The 20,983-nt window shown below is 32.4% G+C and overlaps 1 protein-coding gene across 2 annotated transcripts; it reads left to right on the forward strand.

The window, feature by feature from the left end:
- The first annotated feature begins 884 nt into the window (after window positions 1-884).
- LOC150036218 (protein RADIALIS-like 3) lies at window positions 885-20,577 on the forward strand. 2 transcript variants are annotated; one of them, XM_090314053.1, is made up of 2 exons: window positions 885-1,369; window positions 20,391-20,577. In XM_090314053.1, exons 1-2 carry the CDS (start codon window positions 1,107-1,109, stop codon window positions 20,419-20,421), a joined length of 294 nt encoding a protein of 97 aa, XP_090170179.1. In that variant the 5' UTR covers window positions 885-1,106; the 3' UTR covers window positions 20,422-20,577. The 2 variants fall into 2 exon arrangements, with proteins under 2 accessions (XP_090170179.1, XP_090170180.1); XM_090314054.1 differs by lacking the exon at window positions 20,391-20,577 and adding an exon at window positions 2,957-3,183.
- Window positions 20,578-20,983: the final 406 nt, after the last annotated feature.

Consider the following 20,983-nt stretch of genomic DNA (forward strand, 5'->3'; position numbering starts at 1 on the left):
AATAGCTTTTGAAACACTTTCGGTGTGTATTGTGTATTTTTTAAAAAAAATTATCAAAAGAGTTTCAATGTGTATTTTTTGTGAACGAAACCCTTAAGGCCTCCCTTTGAGAACAATTTCGGCCTCGTTTGGTAACCATTTGGTTTTTCATTTTTTTTTAAAAAAATTAAGTCTATTTCATCAACATTTCTTACAATGATTTGCATCTTTCTTAAGTACAATGGTCGAATTCTTAGCCAAATTCCAAATTCCGAAAACAACCTTTTGACGGCTACTTTTTTTAATTCTCAAAATTTGCGTTGGTTTTTTAAACCATTGATGAAAAGTAGAGAATAAAAGAAGAAATTTGGAAGTGAAAGTAATGTCCATAGTCTTAATTTTTGAAAACAAAAACAAAAAACAAAATGATTACCAAACGATGCCTTCATTTTTAGTCTTTGGATTGTAAAAATTAAACATATATAAACATCACTTTCACTCATAAGATTGATATCAAATTCCAATCCGAGTTTCAAAAATTTTAAAAAAAAAAATACAATTTTTAAATATATATACACATATAATTTCAAATGTTTCTTAAAAAAAATAAAATCACTGGAAATAACTCGTGAGAAAAAAAAAGTACAATTTTTTCAAAGTAAAATACTTGGATGCATTCGGTACGTGCTACACTCTTTTTCTTATATATACTTTCTTCTTATATAGCTAAACGAGATGAATAGAGATAGATGCGACATGAGATGCATGTTATATACTCTTTTTCTTTAAAAAAAACTCAAATAATTATTATTTAGGACCTTAGTGAACCAAACCTATATATAAAAAGAAAAAGAAAGTTTAAGAAGAAAAATCAAACACCCTTTTCACCTTTAACATAGATTCTTCACTTTATATCTTCATACTCTCCTCCACACTTGTGGCTGAAAGGGAAACCAATCACACTCATCTCCCTCTCATTTTCTCCTTTCGCCGACACACACATTTCTTCCAACTTGCTTCCAATAATATTACATATATAAATCTCTCTAATTTCTCCATTGCATCTCAAACCAAAAAAAAAAAACCCAAAATCCCCTCTCCAAAAATTGTTCTTCTTCCTCTTGCCAATGGCTTCGAGCTCTTTGAAGCAGCAGCGACCGGAGACGACATGGACGGCAAAGCAAAACAAGCTCTTTGAGAAGGCATTGGCGTTGTACGACAAAGAGACGCCGGAGAGATGGCATAATATCGCCATGGCAGTCGGCGGGAAGTCAACTGACGAAGTTAAACGACACTATGAGGTACTCTTGGAAGATCTCCGGCGAATCGAGTCTGGTCGTGTTCCTATTCCCAATTATAGAGGCGGAGGCAATAGAGATGAAGAGCTGAGGTTAGTGAAGATGATGAAAGATATATAGGAAATAATTTGAACTAATCTTTTTTTATTCAAAATTTATACGTGATTTACTACGAAATATCTTTTTATGAATTCTCTTTAAATTATTTCAACATCGTGGGAGTCTCTTTCAATAATTTTCTACGTCGATCTATTATAATAAAATATTTTTTTAGTCCAACTTGTTAAAATAAGAGATTTGAACTTATCTTTTGTCAAAAATAAATTACTTAATTACTCTATAATAATGTTGGTTGGCATAATATTTAGTTTTAAAATCTATCTTAACCATAGTTTTTAGAAAAGGAATTAAGAATATTTCAAATTATTGTAGCTGATGATATGTTTATATATACATATATATGTATATTTTCTATTTTTGGAGATTTTTTTTTTATACCAGGTTTAGGTGATTATTATGTGCTTAGTTTTGTGATTAGTTTTAGAATTTTTATGTGGTTGGTGAATATTTGTGAGACTTTGAATATTTTGTTAGTTGAGTGTATAGTAATTTATTGGCTAGTTTGGTGGCTACAATCTAATTAGCTAGTTAATTTTGAGTAGGTAGTAACTATTTAAGTCTAAGATTTAATTAGATAATTAAAGTTTAGGTAAAATTTATTCAAGAATTCAAGTGTAAAATTAACATAATGTCTCTCTTTTTTCTATAACTTTTATCCAACAAAATTATACAATTTAACTTGAATAAGTCTAAAACTAATAATAAAAAAAAACAAAAAATTAAAAGAGCAACAATAATCCTACTTAAAAACCAACAAAAATTACAAAATATATAATCCAACAAAATGCTTAAACTTATGGGGAAAAAACCCACCAAAAACATTTAATTTATGATAGGAAAATGTTAGAGCCATCCAACCAAATTAACAATAAAAACAAATGTGTATACAACTTGATGGAATAAATCAATATGCCTAAAAATAATATCACCAACTTCTCAAGAAAGGTTCAAATCTACTTTCAATTCTAAAATTACAAAAGGAAAAAAAAAAAAAAACTTAACAAATAAAGAGTAATAACTATCTTGGATGTTTTTAAATCACAACTAAACCCAAAAGTTAGTGATCAATTAAGATAAATTTAGGGTAATTATTTTACATGACAAAACTATTGATAATATTTTTGATATAACAAAATGTAACTGTCTATTCATGATAGACAATGAAATTTTTCTATATTTAAAAATATTTTTTAATAATTTTCTATATTTGAAAATAATCCATAAATTTAATTATATCAATAAAATATTAGATAGAAAGCGGACAGATAGAAAATGACATTAATAATGATTTAAAACACAAGACCTTTTGTTCCGACACATGATTTCCAACTTTGATTGGTGTTTTAACTATCACTCTTTTAAGTTCTTTTTCTCCTCACTCCTTTAGTTATAGGGTTCATTTTAATGAAATTACATTTGACTTTACTTAGTCAAATATCATAATAGAAAAATGAATAATTTTTTTTTCAACCTTGAAATTTTCTTGAATAAACTAAAATTGGGGATGAATTATTTTGATTTGATGTGTTCTTCACTTTGCATTTTGCTTTTTTGGCTAGGCTGCTTAAGTATCTAAAGCTTCAATGAAGAAATTGCCTATGATTGCCACTACCATCTTTCAATCTCTCATCAAACACAAATGGCTAGCTCACTTGGCCTAGGTGGATACATAAATATTTTACTGTAAAATTTTATCTTTAAAATCAACTTTCTCTCAATAAAAAGTGTACAATCAACAATATGTTTGATTATAATTTTATTATTTTTTGCATAGTTGAGATGAAAAGATTCGAACTATAATTCTCTTGAATTCACTGACGTATATTAAGTTGAACTATGCTCACTTTGACTTTGGAAATAATTAAGTTTTCGATATGATGAACTTTTTAACGTACTTTCCCCAAATTTGTGAATAATTAATAAGTACTATATTTTACAATAATGTGTTTTTTTTTTTTTGCTTAATTTTAATTAAGAATTTAAAGGCATCATTGGAAAACATTAAAGAGAAATTAAAACAAACAAAGTCTAAGTAATAGAACTTGTAAGAATGTAAATTTAGATTCTTGTTAGAAAAAAAAAATCATAGTGGGGTAGATGGTTTATTATATATGAACCATATAAAAAATAAAAATCAACTATTGTTTCTTAAATCAATATGCCCATCTTCAAATCTCTTAAGAGGCAATGTAAAAATCTTTGGGGAGGATTGTCAAAACTAGTAAAGATATTTTTAAAATATAGCAAAAATTTAAAATCTATCAATGATAAATATTGATAGATACTGATAGACTTTTTTCAGTGCCTATTAATATCACTAATAGATGTTAATAGAAATATCTGCGTCTATCATTGATTGATTTTGAAATTTTATCATACTTTGTAAATATTTTGATTCAATTTTTTTTATATTTGAAATCAACCTAGATTTATAGTATAAAACCCAATTAATCACACACTAAACAACCTTGAAGTTTTTGTTTTTCTTTAAAAAAAGAGAAATAGAAAAAGGAAAATGACTCAAAAGTTATTGTTGGACCTTGAGATAGCTTAAGTTTGAGGGCATCTAGTACACTTCTATTCTTGGTGTGTGCTTTATTCCATCTCCTTTTGTTCTTATGTAAAGCTAAACAAAGATATATCTTTTCAGAAAAAAAAAAAAAAAGAAGAAAAGAAACAAACAAAAACAAAAAAAAAAAACAAAGGGTTTTGGCCATTAGCCGTGGGTCAAATGAATACTTATATGTAAATGAGCTTGGTTTTGGAAAATTTGAGTCTATAGTAGACAAAAATTAAAATATCTCAACTAGAACGTATCTTTAATAAACAGTTGTTTTCAAATATGGTAAAATGAATCTAACTTATTTACAAATATAATAAAATATCATTGTATATTGGTGGTAGACAGTGACTATTTTGTTATACTTAAAAGTATTTTTTGCAATTTTGTCATTTAAAATAATTTTCCTTGACAAAAGTAAGACTATTTGATTTTTAGTAGGGTTGGCAAGAAAATCCGTGGGTCCCTGCATGCAGGTCAGGGATCCCTCAATTTGACCGTGGGATGGGGAATTGGGGTATGAATTTGGGTCTCCGTCTGGGACGATATCTTCGCCCCGACCTCGACCCCGATTAAATAGTTTTATATTTTTTTAATTATATATTTATAATATATAATATAATTAGTATTGTAGCTCAACTCCTCTAAACTACCCATAGGCCATAACTTCAAGCAAAACTCTCAAGCCCAAACCTAAAAACCCTAATCTATCATTTCCTTTTTATTTATTATTTATTCTTTTTGTTATTTGGTAGCCCCAATCCCATCCAATCTCATCCTCTCTAAAGCTAAACTATGCAACGTAGACAGCCTCCATCCAACGTCCATCCGACTGTCCCTGTCCCACATCTGATCGTCCATCTGTCCATCAGAGCATGATCCATCCAACATTATGATTGTTCAAACCCTTTAGCCCGTTCGGCATCCAGTAGAGCACGCCATCCCTAACCAGCCCTTCACCTTCAGTTTCATCTCCTTCTAGGGACGATAATTTCAACATCGCCAAACAGAGTTTAGCCCGTCAGGCGTCAACCCGCCAGATATGAAGTTCCTTCTCAATCATCTTTCAGCGTCTAGCCTCTATCCATATTCCACTGTAAGTTACAAACAAACCCCATGAGGAATTAACAAGAGAATTCCCGCAGGGAATTAACGCAAAAAATGAGAAATGGATTCCAGCGGGGACCTCATTTCCCAGATGGAGAATCTCGGCCCCCATCCCTGGCTTCAAATGGTGGGGACGAGAGTGGGGTGAATTCCCCCAACGTAAATCTTTTTAAATCTTAATTCGAATAAATAAATGCATTAAATTTTCATTAAAAAAATGCAAAAAAATTGTTGGTTTTAAAAATACAAATGAGCATATCCTCAAAAACCAAAAAAAAAAAAAAAATCAGAATGTTTTGTTTTGTTTATAACAAGATACTAAATGCATAGGAAGTGTATTGAGATATATATCCTTAACATCTTCTTCATACCCGAACACCAAAAGCAAGTTGTATTACTCAACAAAAACAATATATAGAGGAGAGATGAAGAGAAGCATGAAAAGTTGACAATACAAAAAAAGGATAAGTTAGAAAAAACCAAATAGTAGATACATCATAAGTACTAAAAAAATGTAGACTTCATGCACCAATGAACAACTATGTATTGTTAGACAAAATTCCTTACGATCTATATTTAAAAAGATTTATCCCTATAATCATTTATGCTAAATTGTCAAACTTTGTATGTCTTAAGTAATATCTCTTCTTAGATGATATTATATTATTTTGATATATTGGGAACCATAACCCTAACAAATCTTTATATACTAATTCAATTATAGTTCCCATTAAACCCTATGTAACTTGGAATAAGCTTCAATCTTTTGAGTCCATACTCAATTAGGAATCTAGGGCCTTGATTAAACAAATAAGAGTCCAAACTAACAAAATAACCCAATTTTATAAAATATTAACTAACATACATAGCCGATATTTTAATTATACGTGTTAAAATAAACACTAACATATATATGATATCTTCGTGTGAACACATTAGCATATTTTCTATATTTCATAAAATAATGAGTTACATACAAAGGGTAAATATACACAAGAGAATACCTAAGAATAGAATAAAAATCATAACCAATAACCCACCAAATATACTAAGTAAAAAATACATGAACTTACACAAATAAAACAGAAGAAAGGGTCAAATAAAGAGTAGTTGTCCAAGTTGCAAAAATCTATACAATATTAACTTCTCCCCTCAAACTCAAGGTGGGAGATTAGAGACCTAATTGAGTTTGCAATGTAATTGGCTAAACTATATAGGAGAGAGTGCCTTAGTGAAGATGTCTGCTGGTTGCTCGGTCGTAGATATGACTTGAAGGCGTTGGGCGGAACTTTGAAGATGGTGGCAGATAAAATGGCAATCATTTTCGATATGTGTTGTCCGTTCATAAAAAACAACATTATGAGAAATTTGAATAGCACTACGATTGTCACAGTGAAGAATAGTGGTAGAGTCTTATGTCGGCCAGAGCTAACGAAGTCATAATACCTCTAAAGTAGCATCAGCAAGCACACAATAGTCAGACTCTATGCTGGATCGAGAAACAACAATATGTTTTTTTACTACGGCAAGAGATGAGAGAATCACCTAAGTAAAAATGGTGGGTCGTCTATTAGTAGTGTCACCTACCCAATCAGTATCAGAATATCCAGAGAGAATCAAGGAGGACTGAGAGGAGAACTAAAGACCATGGCCTAGTGTGCTTTTAATATAATGCAGAATATGAAACACAAAGTGAAATGAATAGTGCAAGATGGTGACATAAATCGATTGACAATCTGGACCACATAGGCAATGTTTGGACTCGTCATGATTAGGTAGATAAGGCTACCGATAAGTTGCCTATATATGGCTGGATTCTTAAGAGGAACACCATCAAAAGGAGTTAGACGAACATTTGAATCCAATGGTGTCGGTGTAGTGATAGAATTAGTGATGTCAGAACAGGCCAAAAGATCATATGCATATTTTTCTTGAGATAAGTAGTATCCATCAGGAAAGGATGAGACTTGAAGACCAACAAAATAACTAAGTGGTCCTAAATCTTTCATCTCAAAGTGTTCTCCCAAGTAGTGTTGCAAATCTGATATGGCCTCAGGATCATTACCAGTAATAATCATGTCATCCACATATAAAAGAAGGAGAATGATACCATTAGGAGTCTTATGAGTAATGAGAGCTGAGGCATAAGAGCTGGAGATAACTCAAGTTGAGTGACAGTAGAATTGAAGGTTGCAAACCAAACCCGAGGAGCTAGTTTTAACCTATATAATGCAGGACTAATAAGACAAACTTTATGAGGTAGAGAAGAGGTAGATCTGAGAGTGCAATGGCAAGAAAAGACTGACTGAGCTCTGAGATGGACAGTGTGTAAGACTCAGGATCAAGCAAAGGATCACAGGAAGGAAATAGATCAGTGGAGGGATCAATAAAGAATGGGTGGGGTCTAGTTAGGAAAGCATGAAAGGAAGAAAGACTAGAAAACATACGATGTTTCCAAAAAGTAACATGATAGGAGATACATGACCATTTAAACATAGGATTCCAACATCGGAGCCATTTATGTTCAGTTCCTTAGCCAAGAAAACAACATAAACGCATTAGAATTGGTGTCGTAAATCTCTTTTATTCTGGTAGTTTGTAAACATTGTATAAAAAAAAATTTATTAATAAAATAATTGTTATTTTATGAGCATATACTCAATCCAATAAACTAAGATCCTAGGTTATTCTATGTAATTTAAACAAAGATGTAGAGACATACATGTGGATCTTGTTTAAATAATAACCTAAATGGTTTATAGTAGATGGATAAGGTTGGGTACCTTATCCTGGTAACACTACGGATACAACCCCGCTTTTTAGATGTTACAAGTGTTGTAAAGTGCCACAAATGATATGATATTGATCATTCATGTGGAGATATGTGCGTGGTAGTATCCTATATAAAGAGTTTGTATAAGATCAGACCACGAAATGGTTAGTTAATTAAATAACGCTATTAATAATAGAGACTTACATTTCACCAAGATGACCATAGGTAACATGACCTGAATCCTGAGTGAGTTGTGAACTTCTCCTCATGAAGGCGTTCCTTTGATTTGTATGGGTGAGAGTGGTCAGATTTGCAACTCAATAAGTCTACCATTTTGGGGATTCGTCTGATTAGGGAGTTGGGAACACAGCTACACAAGACGAAATTCACTATTTCCCTAGTGTCGGGGTAAGTAGATAAATTACTCCCTTAAGGGTTGATTCTGGAACTTGAACAATATGGTCACACCCTCTCTTGGCCCGAGAGGGATTGGTCATAGTTGGACTAGTACTTATTGTTCATTAGAGAAATTAGTGGTACTTAAGGAGTTAGATGTAACTACAAGGGTAAACTGGTAATTTGGTCTAGCTATACTTATGAGCAATTTGTGAAGGGTCATGTTTATATCCAATGAACATAAAAATATATATGTAGTGCGAAGAGTGCAGCTGTCGATCTTTAGTAGAGTGACCGATAGTTAATGGAAGTTGGGTAATTTAATTAAAGAGTTTGATTAATTATCGAAGAACCACTGGAGTTTCAATCTGCGGGTCTATAAGGTCTACTATATAGCTCAACAGGAATTTAATTAAAAATCAATTTTTGGTTATTTGAATTGTTCAAATTAATTGAGAGAATTTATTACATATGATAGAATTAATTAAATTAATTATATGTGATATAATTAATAAAATGTATTTGATACATTATAATATAAAGTATTTTGAAAGAAATTTGAATGTGATTCAAATACTAATTATATGAATAAGATTCATGTAATTAAATTTAATATAAATATGATTTATATTAAATACCATGCATTGTTGAGAGATAATAAAACTATAGGTTATATCGTATTTGATATGTCATATAGTATATATATATATACTAATGTGGTTATATATATATAATTTTAATTAAATTAATTTTATATTTAATTTAATTAAAGGGAGGGAGTTACAACTCCATCCCCTTAATTTCTCTCAACCAAAAACGTGTAAATAGTGTTGAGAGTTTAGTCGTCTTCTTCCACCGTTTGAAGAACTGAAAAGCTCTCTCAGTTTCCCTCCCAAAAATTAACAGAGAAGAAAGGTTCTTCTCCTCTCTCTCAATATCTCCTTCCTCTTCCAAATCTAGGGTAGAGTCCTTGACTCCTACCAATTCTCAATCCTATAGAATGCAGAAGATTCGCTTATGGTTGTGTTCTGATCGAAGAAGAGATTGTGATCTAGATCAAGAGATACTTGAAGAAGTGTTATTCAAAGGTAATGCATATTTCTTCCCTTTTTCCCTCAAGTGCATGCTGTAAATTTTGGATATAATTTATAATCTCTCTGTCTTTTATTCTTTAATTTTTGAATTATGTGAAAAATAAAAATGGGATTGATCACACTGTAAAAAGTTATTGGTTTACCCCTATAGTTACATCTAGCTCCTTAAGTACCATTGATCTATCTAATGAAAAATTAGTCATAGTTCAACTATAATTGAACCCCTCTCGGGCAAGTAAAGGGTGAGGCCTCTCATCATTCTAGACCCGGAATCAGCCCTTTAAGTAGTAATTTATCTACTTACCCTAACAATGGGAAGAAGTAATTCTTTTTTGTGTAGTTGTGTTTCCTACTCCCTAATTAGATGAATCCCCAAAATTGCAGACATATTGAGTTAGTGAGTTTGGCCACTCTCACCCATGCAGATTAAAGAACCACCCTCATAGGTAAGAGTTCACAACTCACTCAGGATTTAGGTCAAATCACCTATGGTCATCCTGGTGAAATGTAAGTTTCTTCTAATTATGACGTTAAAAGAGAGATTAATCATTTTGCAGTCCGGTCTTATACAAACTCTTTGAAGGATACCCCAACTCACATATCTCCACATGAGTGATAAAAATTAGATCATTTGTAACACTTTACAACAATTGTAACAATTACAAAGTGAATTGCATCTATAGTATCACTAGCATAAGGTACCCAGTCTTATCCATCTACTTCAGACCATTCAGGTTATTAATTAAACATGATCTACATGTATGTCACCACATACATGTTTAAGCTATATCGAATAACCTTGGATCTTACTTCATAGGTTAATGCGACTAAATGTCAAATAAAACGACACTTATTTTATTAAATAAGTAATCTATTTGTACAAGTAAAATTTACAAACTACAGAATCACAAGATTTAGGGCATCAACCTCAATAATCTTTCATTTTTCCTAAATGTAGTGGGGTTTAGAAATACAAAAGCTAAGTACAATATACAAAACAATAAACTAGGACATATACTATGCACCAAGTAAAAATTTCACTTGCCTTAAACTAAATGATACATACCTTGTAGACCTAAACATTTCAATTGACCCTCAAACACTTTAGCCATGAGAACCTTTGTAAATGAACCAGTAATATTATGCTCCAAAGCAATCTTCATGATGATCACATCCTCTTGATGCCCAATATTCTGGATAAGATGATATTTGCATTGTATATGCTTCCCACATTTGTGGCTTCTAGGCTCCCTGGAATTTTCCACAACACAACTATTATCCCAATATAGTGTGAAGGGTTTTGATATGTCTGGAATAACTTCTAGATGAGTCAAAAAATTCTTAAGCAATACAACCTCCTTGGTAACTTCACAAGCTGTTACATAGTTTGCCTCCATGGTAAAGTCAACCATGCAACATTGCTTTATGCTTCTTAAACTACAGTTCCTCCATTAAGAGTGAACACTGATCTTGAGCTGGATTTCCTAGAATCCTTATCGGTCTAAAAATCAAAGTAAGTGTATCCCGTAAGGATCAAATCTGTAGACTTATGCACAAGCATATAATCTCTCATTATCTGAAGATACTTGAGGATGGTTTTAACAACTATCCAGTGATTTAACCTTAGATTAGACTAATATCTATTGATTATTCCTACTACATAGAAAATGTCAGGTCTAATACATAACATTGAATATATTAGGCTACCAACAATCGATGCATAAGAAATCCGTCTTATTTCCTCAACCTCTTAATGTATCCTAGGATACTGTTCCTTAGACAAGACAATTTCATATCTGAAAGGTAATAAATCTCTCTTAGAATTATGCATCGAATATTTGACAAGCATCTTGTCAATGTACGATACCTGAGACAAAGCTAGCGTTTTGTTCTTACCCTAAAGATATGGATCCCTAGAACAAACTGCACCTCTCCCAAATATTTTATTCGAAATTGGGCTATTAATTATTGTTTAATATCAGTCAATAGACCTACATCATTTTCAATGAGTAGGATATTGTCCACGAACAACACTAAGAAAGCTACGAAGCATACTGTAATCTTCTTATTCCTCATTAGTAGAAATTGATGAATCTGCAACATCATTAATCACAACATTGATCGATTCCATGACACAATGGATTCATTTATTGTAACACAGTATACTCAACTATTTATGGAATATCCAAGGAATATGCCTTCATCTGACTTTGAATTCAATTTTAGTATGGTTTCCCTATCAACTAGGATGTAACAAGTACTGCCGAAGATATGGAAGTATATAACATTTGGTTTTCTCCCTCTCCATATTTCATAAATTTTGCTTGAGGCACCTGAACATAAACAACTCTGTTGTAAATATGACATGTTGTTTTCAGAGCTTCTGCCTAAAAGTGAAATGGTAGATGTTTAACATGTAACATCGTGCAAGCTTTCTCCTAAATTGTCCGATTTATCCATTCCACAACTTCGTTTTGCTGAGGAGTGGTTAGAAAATGTCAAATGCAACAAAGTAAGAATTCTAGAACTCTCTACCATGATCGTTGATGATTCGTTTCACATTCAGCTTTTTCTCACGTTGTAATCAGAGACAAAAAGCTTGAAAAGTGGTAAATGCATCTGACCTTTTCTATGTATCTAGAGAAGTCATTAATGTTGGGCTAGGTGACAAATAACTTGTCGATCTCGTAGTTTGTAAGTTTTGTACCCGAACTATTTATTTAATGAAATGAGAAGTTATTTTATTTGATTTTGAGTTTTCATTAATCTAGTCCAATAAAATAAGATCCAAGGTTGTTTTATGTAACTTGACATACAAGTGGTTTGTGTTTATATAATAACCTAAATGGTCTGTCGTATATGGATAAGATTGGGTACATTATCTTGGTCACACTACGGATATGACCCACTTTGTAATTGTTACAATGGTTGTAAAGTGTTACAAACGATTTGATCTTAATTGTTCATGTGAAGAAATGTGAGTGTAGGTATCTTATACAAAGAGTTTGAACAAGACTGGACTGCAAAATGATAGCTCTCTTTATTACTTTGTTACATGAAGAGATTAACATTCCAATAGGATGACCATAGGTGACTCAACCTTAATCTTGAGTGAGTTTTGAACTCCTATCTATGAGAGCAATCCTTTGATCTATATGGGTGAGAGTGGCCAAATTTTTTGACTCAATAAGCCTGTCATTTTGGGGATATATTCGAATAGGGAGCTAGAAACGTAGCTACACAAAATGAAATTCACTCCTTTTTGTCTTGAGTGTAAGTAGATAAATAATTCCCTTAATAGCTAATTCTGGGTCTTGAATATGGGGCCTCACTCTCTCACTAGCTCGAAAGGGATTAGTTTATAGTTGAAATTTAAACTATTTTTTCATTAGAAGGAATAGTGGTACTTAAAAAGCTAGATGTAACTATAGGGGTAAAACGATAATTTAATTGATCAATCTCGTATCATTGAAGCTTCTAATTTATGGGTCCAAATGGCCCCCCACTAGCTCATTGGGAATATAATAAGGAATAAATGATTTTGAAATAATTTGAATTGTCCAAATTATTTAAGAGAAATAGAGGTATTAGTTACTAATATAATGATACATTATAATATGTAGTTAATTATAAATATGATTTATAATTTGAACAATGTAATATGTGAGAGATAAAGTATTAGTAATAATAATGTGATTAGTATAATGATACATTATAATATATAGTTAATTATAAATATGATTTATAATTAAAACTATGTAATATGTGAGAGATAAAGTATTAGTTATAATAATGTGAATAATATAATGATACATTATAGTATATAGTTAGTTATAAATATTATTTATAATTAAAACTAAGTAATATGTGAGCGTAAAATATTTGAATAAGATTCAAATATTAATTTTATGAATGAGATTCATACAAATACTGTAATTTATAAGAGAGTTGCATTCTAATATGGTTAAGATGCATAACATATGATTTACTAATTAATGGTTAATTAGTTAATTGTTTATTAATTATATTATGATATTCATATAATTATTTATAACTCCCCATTACAGGGGAGTTATTAACTCCCCTGCATCGTTTTTCTTATCTATATTGTCTTGGAAACAAAAAAGGAGTGTAAGAATACGTTGAAAACATAGTAAAGAAATAACTTTCTCTAAAAAAGAATACTGTCTCAAATTCTCTGCAAATTCTCTTTCCATCTCCTAAAACATGAAATAGATCCCACAATTTCATTTCTTGCCTAAGAATAGTCAGAACCCCAAATGATGGTGTCTACAGGTTTTTGTTTCGATGTTGGTGAGTTCAAGAAGAAGTTCATGTGTTCGTGTAGAGAAGAGTTTGTGATTAGTAGAGAGGAAATTCGTGAAGAAAAAAAATCTACAAGGGTGAGTTCTTCTTTTCTTTTCTCTCTAGTAAAATCATGCTTTAGAAAATAAATATTTATCTTGGAGTTTTCAAAATTGACTGTCAATGGTACGACGTTTACACACTTCCGCGTGAAATTCAATTCCTTTAGTCAACAACAACTAAAACATACCATTTACCTACCAGAGTTTATGATTGCATAGAACCCATAAGGTTTAGGTGGTAAAGTTCCAGGATACATGTTGAACAATAGTGAGATATCTGTTTATATGGAGTATGAGTTTGTTTATATGATTAACAATCACCACAATAATGTCAGTTGAAGAAGGTAAAGATGGAAGTCGAGATATAGCATTTTTTGCTAGTGCCTTTTGAATAGCCTTCATACTTTCATGGTCTAGGCATTTATGCCATAGGATTGCTTCATCTTGTTGTGAGAGATGAAAAACCTGGTAAGCATTGTCAGGATTCCACATATAAAAATTATAAGATGAACACATACTTGTCATAACAAGAACTTTATATTGTATGTTACAACACATTGGTCTTTTGTAAAACTCACATTCAGACCTTGATCACATAGCTGACTGATGCTAATAAGATTGACAGTGATCCTTTCAACCAACATTACATCATTCAAGGATGGAAGACCTAGGTAACTACGTTTGCCTTTCCCAATGATCTTGCCCGAAAGCTCCATCTCCAAATGTGACCTTTCTCGAGCTGGCAGATTCGAGGTTAGAAAAAAGTTCTTTTCACCAGTCATATGTCAAGAACTCTCACTATCAAAGTACCAATCTCATTTGGCAGAAGATCTTAAGGAAGTCAATACAACATTGCATTCATTCTAAGCATTCTTCACTCTACAAACCTATTTTAATTTTGACTCTCTTTGATATCTATTTTGAGAGAAGTGGGGAGCCTTACTTGAGTTTGTAGATCTGTGAAGAGTTTTCAATAACTGATAGCAAAATGGATGTTTATGGCTGATGACGGGAGATTGGAAGTCAACTTTACTCGACAACCAAATTCCCTTGGACACGGTATGTGATGCATGTTCCTAAGATATGTGTTGATAATCATGCGTCGATGGTCATGCGTTGGAATGAAAATTGCGTTAATGAATGTATGCGATGACCATGTATCCTGCCACAAGTTTTCTTGCATTCATGTCAAGTATAACATGGACGAAAGTTTTTCGGGTAATCCGAGGTCAAACATAGGGAATTGTAGCTATATGTATGCGGTAATGTGCATGCGGCGGTTGAATAAAAGAATGAAGGGGATATTACTAAGTTAATCCTACTCCTACTCCTATCTAACAGACAACGCAATGAGAATATGCATAAAAGGTAGAGATACGACAAACCTTGACATGAAATAAATGTATGGGAAAAGCGATAAAATGCAAAGATGTTTTCATTGCTACCTTTAAGAGTGACTGCGAGGGCAACCCTAGTCAACGCAAGCCAATGCGCTCATGCTACACTCATGCACGACAAGTCATTTTCCAATGGAAATGCGAAGCTCCTAAGTTTAGGATGCATGTGTTGAATGCAAAGTGTCCATAGAGCTTATTCCTAAGTCTCTACTTTTTTCCTATGCAATGATGCAAAATGCACACAACGCTGCGGTGACCGCACTCAATCGTATTCTATCTCTAGGATGTATGAGATGGGTTAATGGCAAACAATGCTTATTCCTAAGCTTCTATCTCTTGTATTATGTGTTCTAATCTGACTCTTCCGAGCCTAGATTCTAACCTGACCTTCCCAAGCCTAGATCATGTCCTTAGAGTACCCTCGTGAGTATCCTTAATGAATGAATGAATACAAAACAATTGCATGAACTTGGTTAACACAAGATTGTTACTATCCCTAGTGAACAACGCAAACCTTGCTTAATGCGTCCAACCACTTACCCTCCCGGGCAGTTGGTTGTTGCTGACTTCACTCATAGACAATCAATGTGTTAGCCTATAGACAGACGTTGTAGTAGCTTCACAATTTAGCAAATAAGGTTTTCTCACACACTCACGGAATGCACACCTCTTGGTGGTTTGCTACATGCTTCATATCCCTAATCCACATGACTAAGTATGCAATACCCACACAACCCTACTAAGTGTTGCAATGAATGTAATGATGCTAAGCAAGAAGATGAAGATGGAGTCGAAGGAACCAAGAAATGCATTAAAAACAAATTGTATCAATTCCTTGATTCCAAATGTCATAGAATACAATATAGAAAAAGAAAGGAAAAAGAAATGACCGACTGGAAGCAAAGCTTTGCTTCCAGCGGATGTGCGTCAAGGCTGCCGATGGTGCCATGGATGGGCGGAGGAGCTAACTCTCTCGAGATCTAACTCTGGTCGAAGGCTCCAATCATCACTCGGAATGGATGAAAAGGTGAAAAACTATCAACGTCTTCTCAAGCATTTTGTCTGGATCGCAAGGATCCGCCATAGGCGAACCTCAAGCGAAAACCTTGGATAAAATGAATTTCAGCTCATCGGCTTCTATTTATAGAGCTTGGATTGCTGAAAGAATTAATTGGACTGCTCTGAGTCTGACGTTCAGCGCGTTCTTCCTTTCTAAACCTCTGCCACTAACGGCGTAGTAGGTGAAATGTCAATATCATCTTTAGATTTTTTTGAGGTAGATGCGTTGATGCGTTCATTCCTCCTACTTTGTGTTGATCCCATTAGTTTTCGTTGTCACGTAGCCACAATCATTTAATGACTGCATTCGCTTAATACCGCAACTCTACACGATGACCGCAATCGCTTGATGAGCGCAACTCCCATCCGATGGATGCATACGGCTGATTACCGCAACATCCATGCATTGATCGATGCGTTTGCCTTTGCGATGGAGTGTTTCTTCACATGCGGTAGTCTATGCGGTGGTCCGGTTTTTGCATTTGCGTTCATTTCCTGTATTAGCTACAAAGATAGAACATGAACGCATAATTAACGCAAAATAATGGGTTAGCTGAGATTCGACATACTGATTGATGCAAACTCATATTCGCGTGAATTCCTATCATGATCGACGCATATTCTGCCTAACAACCTTCATAATTCTAAGTATAAGGCCTAAGATGACATGCATTTCTGCATGTCATCAATGGCCCACTCTTCCACAATAGTGACAAATCCATCTTGGTCTGTAATTTCTGTTGGCTTCCCATTTTGAATTGTTAGAGAATGTTCTTGTAAAGCCAGAAGACTCTTGATTCTAAGCTCTAACAAACTCAATCTGTTGCTTCGTTTAAGATAAAACTGTCTATTATGCTGACTTCCACTTTTTGAAAAACCTAGTTCAGAATTATCACTGACTATCTTTCTTTTTGTCAATATTTTATCGAGAGACATAGTATCAGTGTTCAGTATTCTAACATTGTTACAAACTGAATCCTTTTTAGCTCTAATTTGAATAAGTTCACTTTAAATATGCAATAATATACATAAGTATGTGATTGTTAGCGATCAAAGTCTCAGTTCTTTCTTTTTTCACATCAAAGACTTTCAGATCATCTTTCCATTTGTTAAAGAGAGCTTGATAAGAAGAATCAGCAGACACATGTTTGGCAACATCATTAACATTTTCTACATACACATCACACTCACAAATCTCACATGATGAGGTGTTAGATCATATGTTACTAACAAGTACCTTAAAATCTTCCTCTGAGTCACTGTTGTCTTCAGATTCATGATCAAACAGAGTTAAGATATAGCTTTTTACTTTACTCTTTAAAGAAATTAAGACATTCTTCTTGAAAGTGCCCATTGCCTTAACACTTTCTACATTTGAAAGAATTTTCTTTTTGAACATTAGAAAAGCCAAACTTATTAGCTTCCTTCTTACTACTTTGAATTCTGAATTGTTTGGGGGGGGGGGGGGGGGGGAAGAGCCACCGGGCTTATTATTTTTATAATTAAATTTTCATACCTCTTTTCAAATCGTTTGAGAACATGATCGAATTGCTTCGAAAGCAATGAAATAGTTTTAGCAAGGGATTCCTCAGACTCTCTGTCAGGATCATCATGCACTTCTATAACTGAGAATTATGATGCCATTATCTTATTCTTCTTCTCATGTTTACCATCCAAAGACATCTCAAATGTGAGCAACGAGCCAAATAATTCATTAACTTTCAACGATGTTATGTTTTCAGCTTCCTCGATAGTAGTAACTTTTATGTTGAATTTTTTAGGTAAAGACATAAGCAGCTTACGAATAATTCTTTCTTCAGAAATTCTCTCTCAGATGATACGATCATTTGCATTATCTAATAACTGAACATCGAATTCTGATTCATCATCATACATTTTAAGATTCTGGAACTTTAAAGTCAACAACTACAGCCTTGACATTTTCACTTTTGAAGTTCATTCATAAGCAACAGATAAGACATCCCACGCCTCCTTGGTAGAGACATACATATTAATCAGTCTGAATATGTTGTGGTCAACACCATTAAATATGGAATTCAGTGCCTGAGAATTTCGTTATAGTGTGTCATCTTCACCTTCAGACCACTATAATTCAAGTTTTAAGATTTTCTTTACATCATCAGTTTTAGTAGTTTGATGAGTCCAACAGTAATTATAGTCTTCCATGTTTTACTATCAATCGACTTCAGGGGAAATCATTCGAGCTTTCCAATATGAATAGTTTGTTTCATTTAGAATAGGGGGACGAGTGGCAAAGCCACATTCTTTGATCCAATTCATGATCGAAGAACATGAGATAAAGCTGACTTGCTCTAATACCAATTGAAAAAATAGTAAGATGTCTCATCACTCAAAATACGGATGTTAAACAAAAACAGTCGGTCAATCACTGTAACAAAAAAATACTGACAACAAGGATACAAGTAAAGACACACGGGAGTTGGTAACCCAATTCAGTGATAAACCACCTACGTCTAAGAGGTAGTGTGCCCAGGAAAGATAATTTACTATTATTAAATAGTTAAACAATTACAACGTAGTACTTATCTGTAATTCAATGACTACTACAATGACTCATGTAGAGCCCACTCACAAGTCATCTAGTTCCCCTTAGATGTGAGTTCCCTCCTAGTTATTCTTAAACTCCCCCTAGGTGTTATTATATTAGTGTTGAACACTTCAGCTTTTGACAGTATGTGAGGCTCCTCTCTGGTTGATTATATTCCTTATAATTAAGTGAACTCCATTCAATGACGAATCTTAGGTCCTCCATATGATAGAGAAATCCTTCTTGAGATTGAAATCTTAGGTTCCCCCTGAGACCAAGAATCTCTTTTCTTCAGCGATGCCTTAAGCTCCCCCTAAGACAAAATTTATCTTCATGTTTTTGAATTGTTCAACTAATGAATTTGCACAGTGAAATATATTAAGCAAAGATCAAAACACCATGTTGCACAATTCGGCCACCAAAAGCAATGATACTCTCTTACTATGAACAAATGTGGCAACCATAAATGAAAGTCATTATTCTCTATTTAAAAACCATGGCCAATTAAGGAAAGAATTTTTGGAAAATATTTTTCCTCCAGTCAAAATAAGTTGCGCCATGGGTAATGAAAATATTAAGCAATATACATCTGCTGAGATTTTCCAGAGTAGGAAAGAAAAATATTCCGCATATAATTTCCAAAGTAGGAAATAAGAAATATTTTAAAGAAAATAGTATTGATTGTGATCGATGTTTAAGCTACGTTTGTGACAATAACAAAAACCTCCACAAGTTGCCTTAAAAAAATATAAAGCCAATCAACAAATCTCTAACATTCCTCAACCTCACGTTTCTATTAAAAAAATGTAAAACGAACAATATAAAGACATATATAAATTTTTTAAATAGAAAATGGAAAGTCATATTAATTTCAAGAACAAATTTGAATAGTTGACTATTTATTTTATAGGACAGATAAGATAAAATAACCACTTTTAAAGATTCATATAGAAAAATAGCCCCAAGGTGACAAAATAGTAAAAATAAAAACCCAAATTTTATAAATAGAATACCAATTCGCAAAATAATAAAGGAAAATTATTTCAAAAGGTAAAACTATCGAAAATATTTAGAAGATAGAGTAAAATTTTAGAACTATCAATAATAGACATTAATAGACACTGATACAGTTCTATCAACCCAATAGATTCCAAAATTGAACTAATCTAAAAATACAAAAGGAAAATAATTCAAAAAATATTTATTCAGTATTATACAAATTTGATTTATACATTTTTTCCGAATCTACCAAATCCAATACAGCTGCAAAAAGGATGTACACTATACCTAAATATTATAGCAGCTCAAAATCGCAATCTCCGCAAAAAATAAAAAAATAAAAAATTTAATTAATGATATATAATTTAAATAACAATGACGTATTTTTAGATTATCTTTTAAAAAGTACTACATAATGAAAACTAGAAATCATATCAACAAAAATAAGATAAACCATAAATATGTGTGAAAGATAAGAAAAATAAAAATAAAAATTGGAATCTGAGAAAAACAAAAGATAAACTGAAAAAGATATTTTAAATTTTAAAATTCAAATCTAATTAGGAAGAAAAATTGGGAACAATATAAGAAATAAATCTGCAAACAAAAGATACAATTGCATTGGATCTATTACTTCATTTTCTATGTTTGATTTCTTCTCCACTATTGCAGTTTGTGGATGCAACCATTGTCGATTACGTAAGGAAAAAATAAGTAAGTATAGTCCATCTTGTAGAATAATAAATTTTATTCCTGTTTCACAATTTTATATATCGAAAAAATATTTCTCTTTGCTAGATCAAATATTGCAACAATAATCTTTTTCACTAGAAATGTTAGGTAGTTTTGAGTAACAAAATCCTTATTCTCTCGAATACAATCGTTATAACATGACTCGTTGTCATAAGAGTCAGAACATGGCTGAACACAATGCACGTTCAACGCGTCTCCTTTCGCTGCTATGTTACAAAATATTACATTGTTTTAGTAAAAATGACATTATATGGAATTAGAAGAGTTATGAGTTAAGAGCCTAGACAAAAACTGATAATTTGGCGAGCTATGAGTTGCCATATCTCTTAGATATATATATATTTTGTATAAAAATGTCTCTTAGACGATTTGAATGTTTATGCTTCTATGAGATTGTTAATTAAGATGGTTATGTTTGATAAAATATGAAGTGATGTATTTAAAGCACTTTTTTCTAGGAACTCTAAAACGACACGATTTAAAACAAGCATTAAAAAAAAAATAAAGCGATT

Source organism: Benincasa hispida, chromosome 5 (genome assembly GCF_027475165.1).
Source record: "Benincasa hispida cultivar pf3 chromosome 5, pf3_genome.v1.1, whole genome shotgun sequence".
Lineage (NCBI taxonomy): Eukaryota > Viridiplantae > Streptophyta > Magnoliopsida > Cucurbitales > Cucurbitaceae > Benincasa > Benincasa hispida.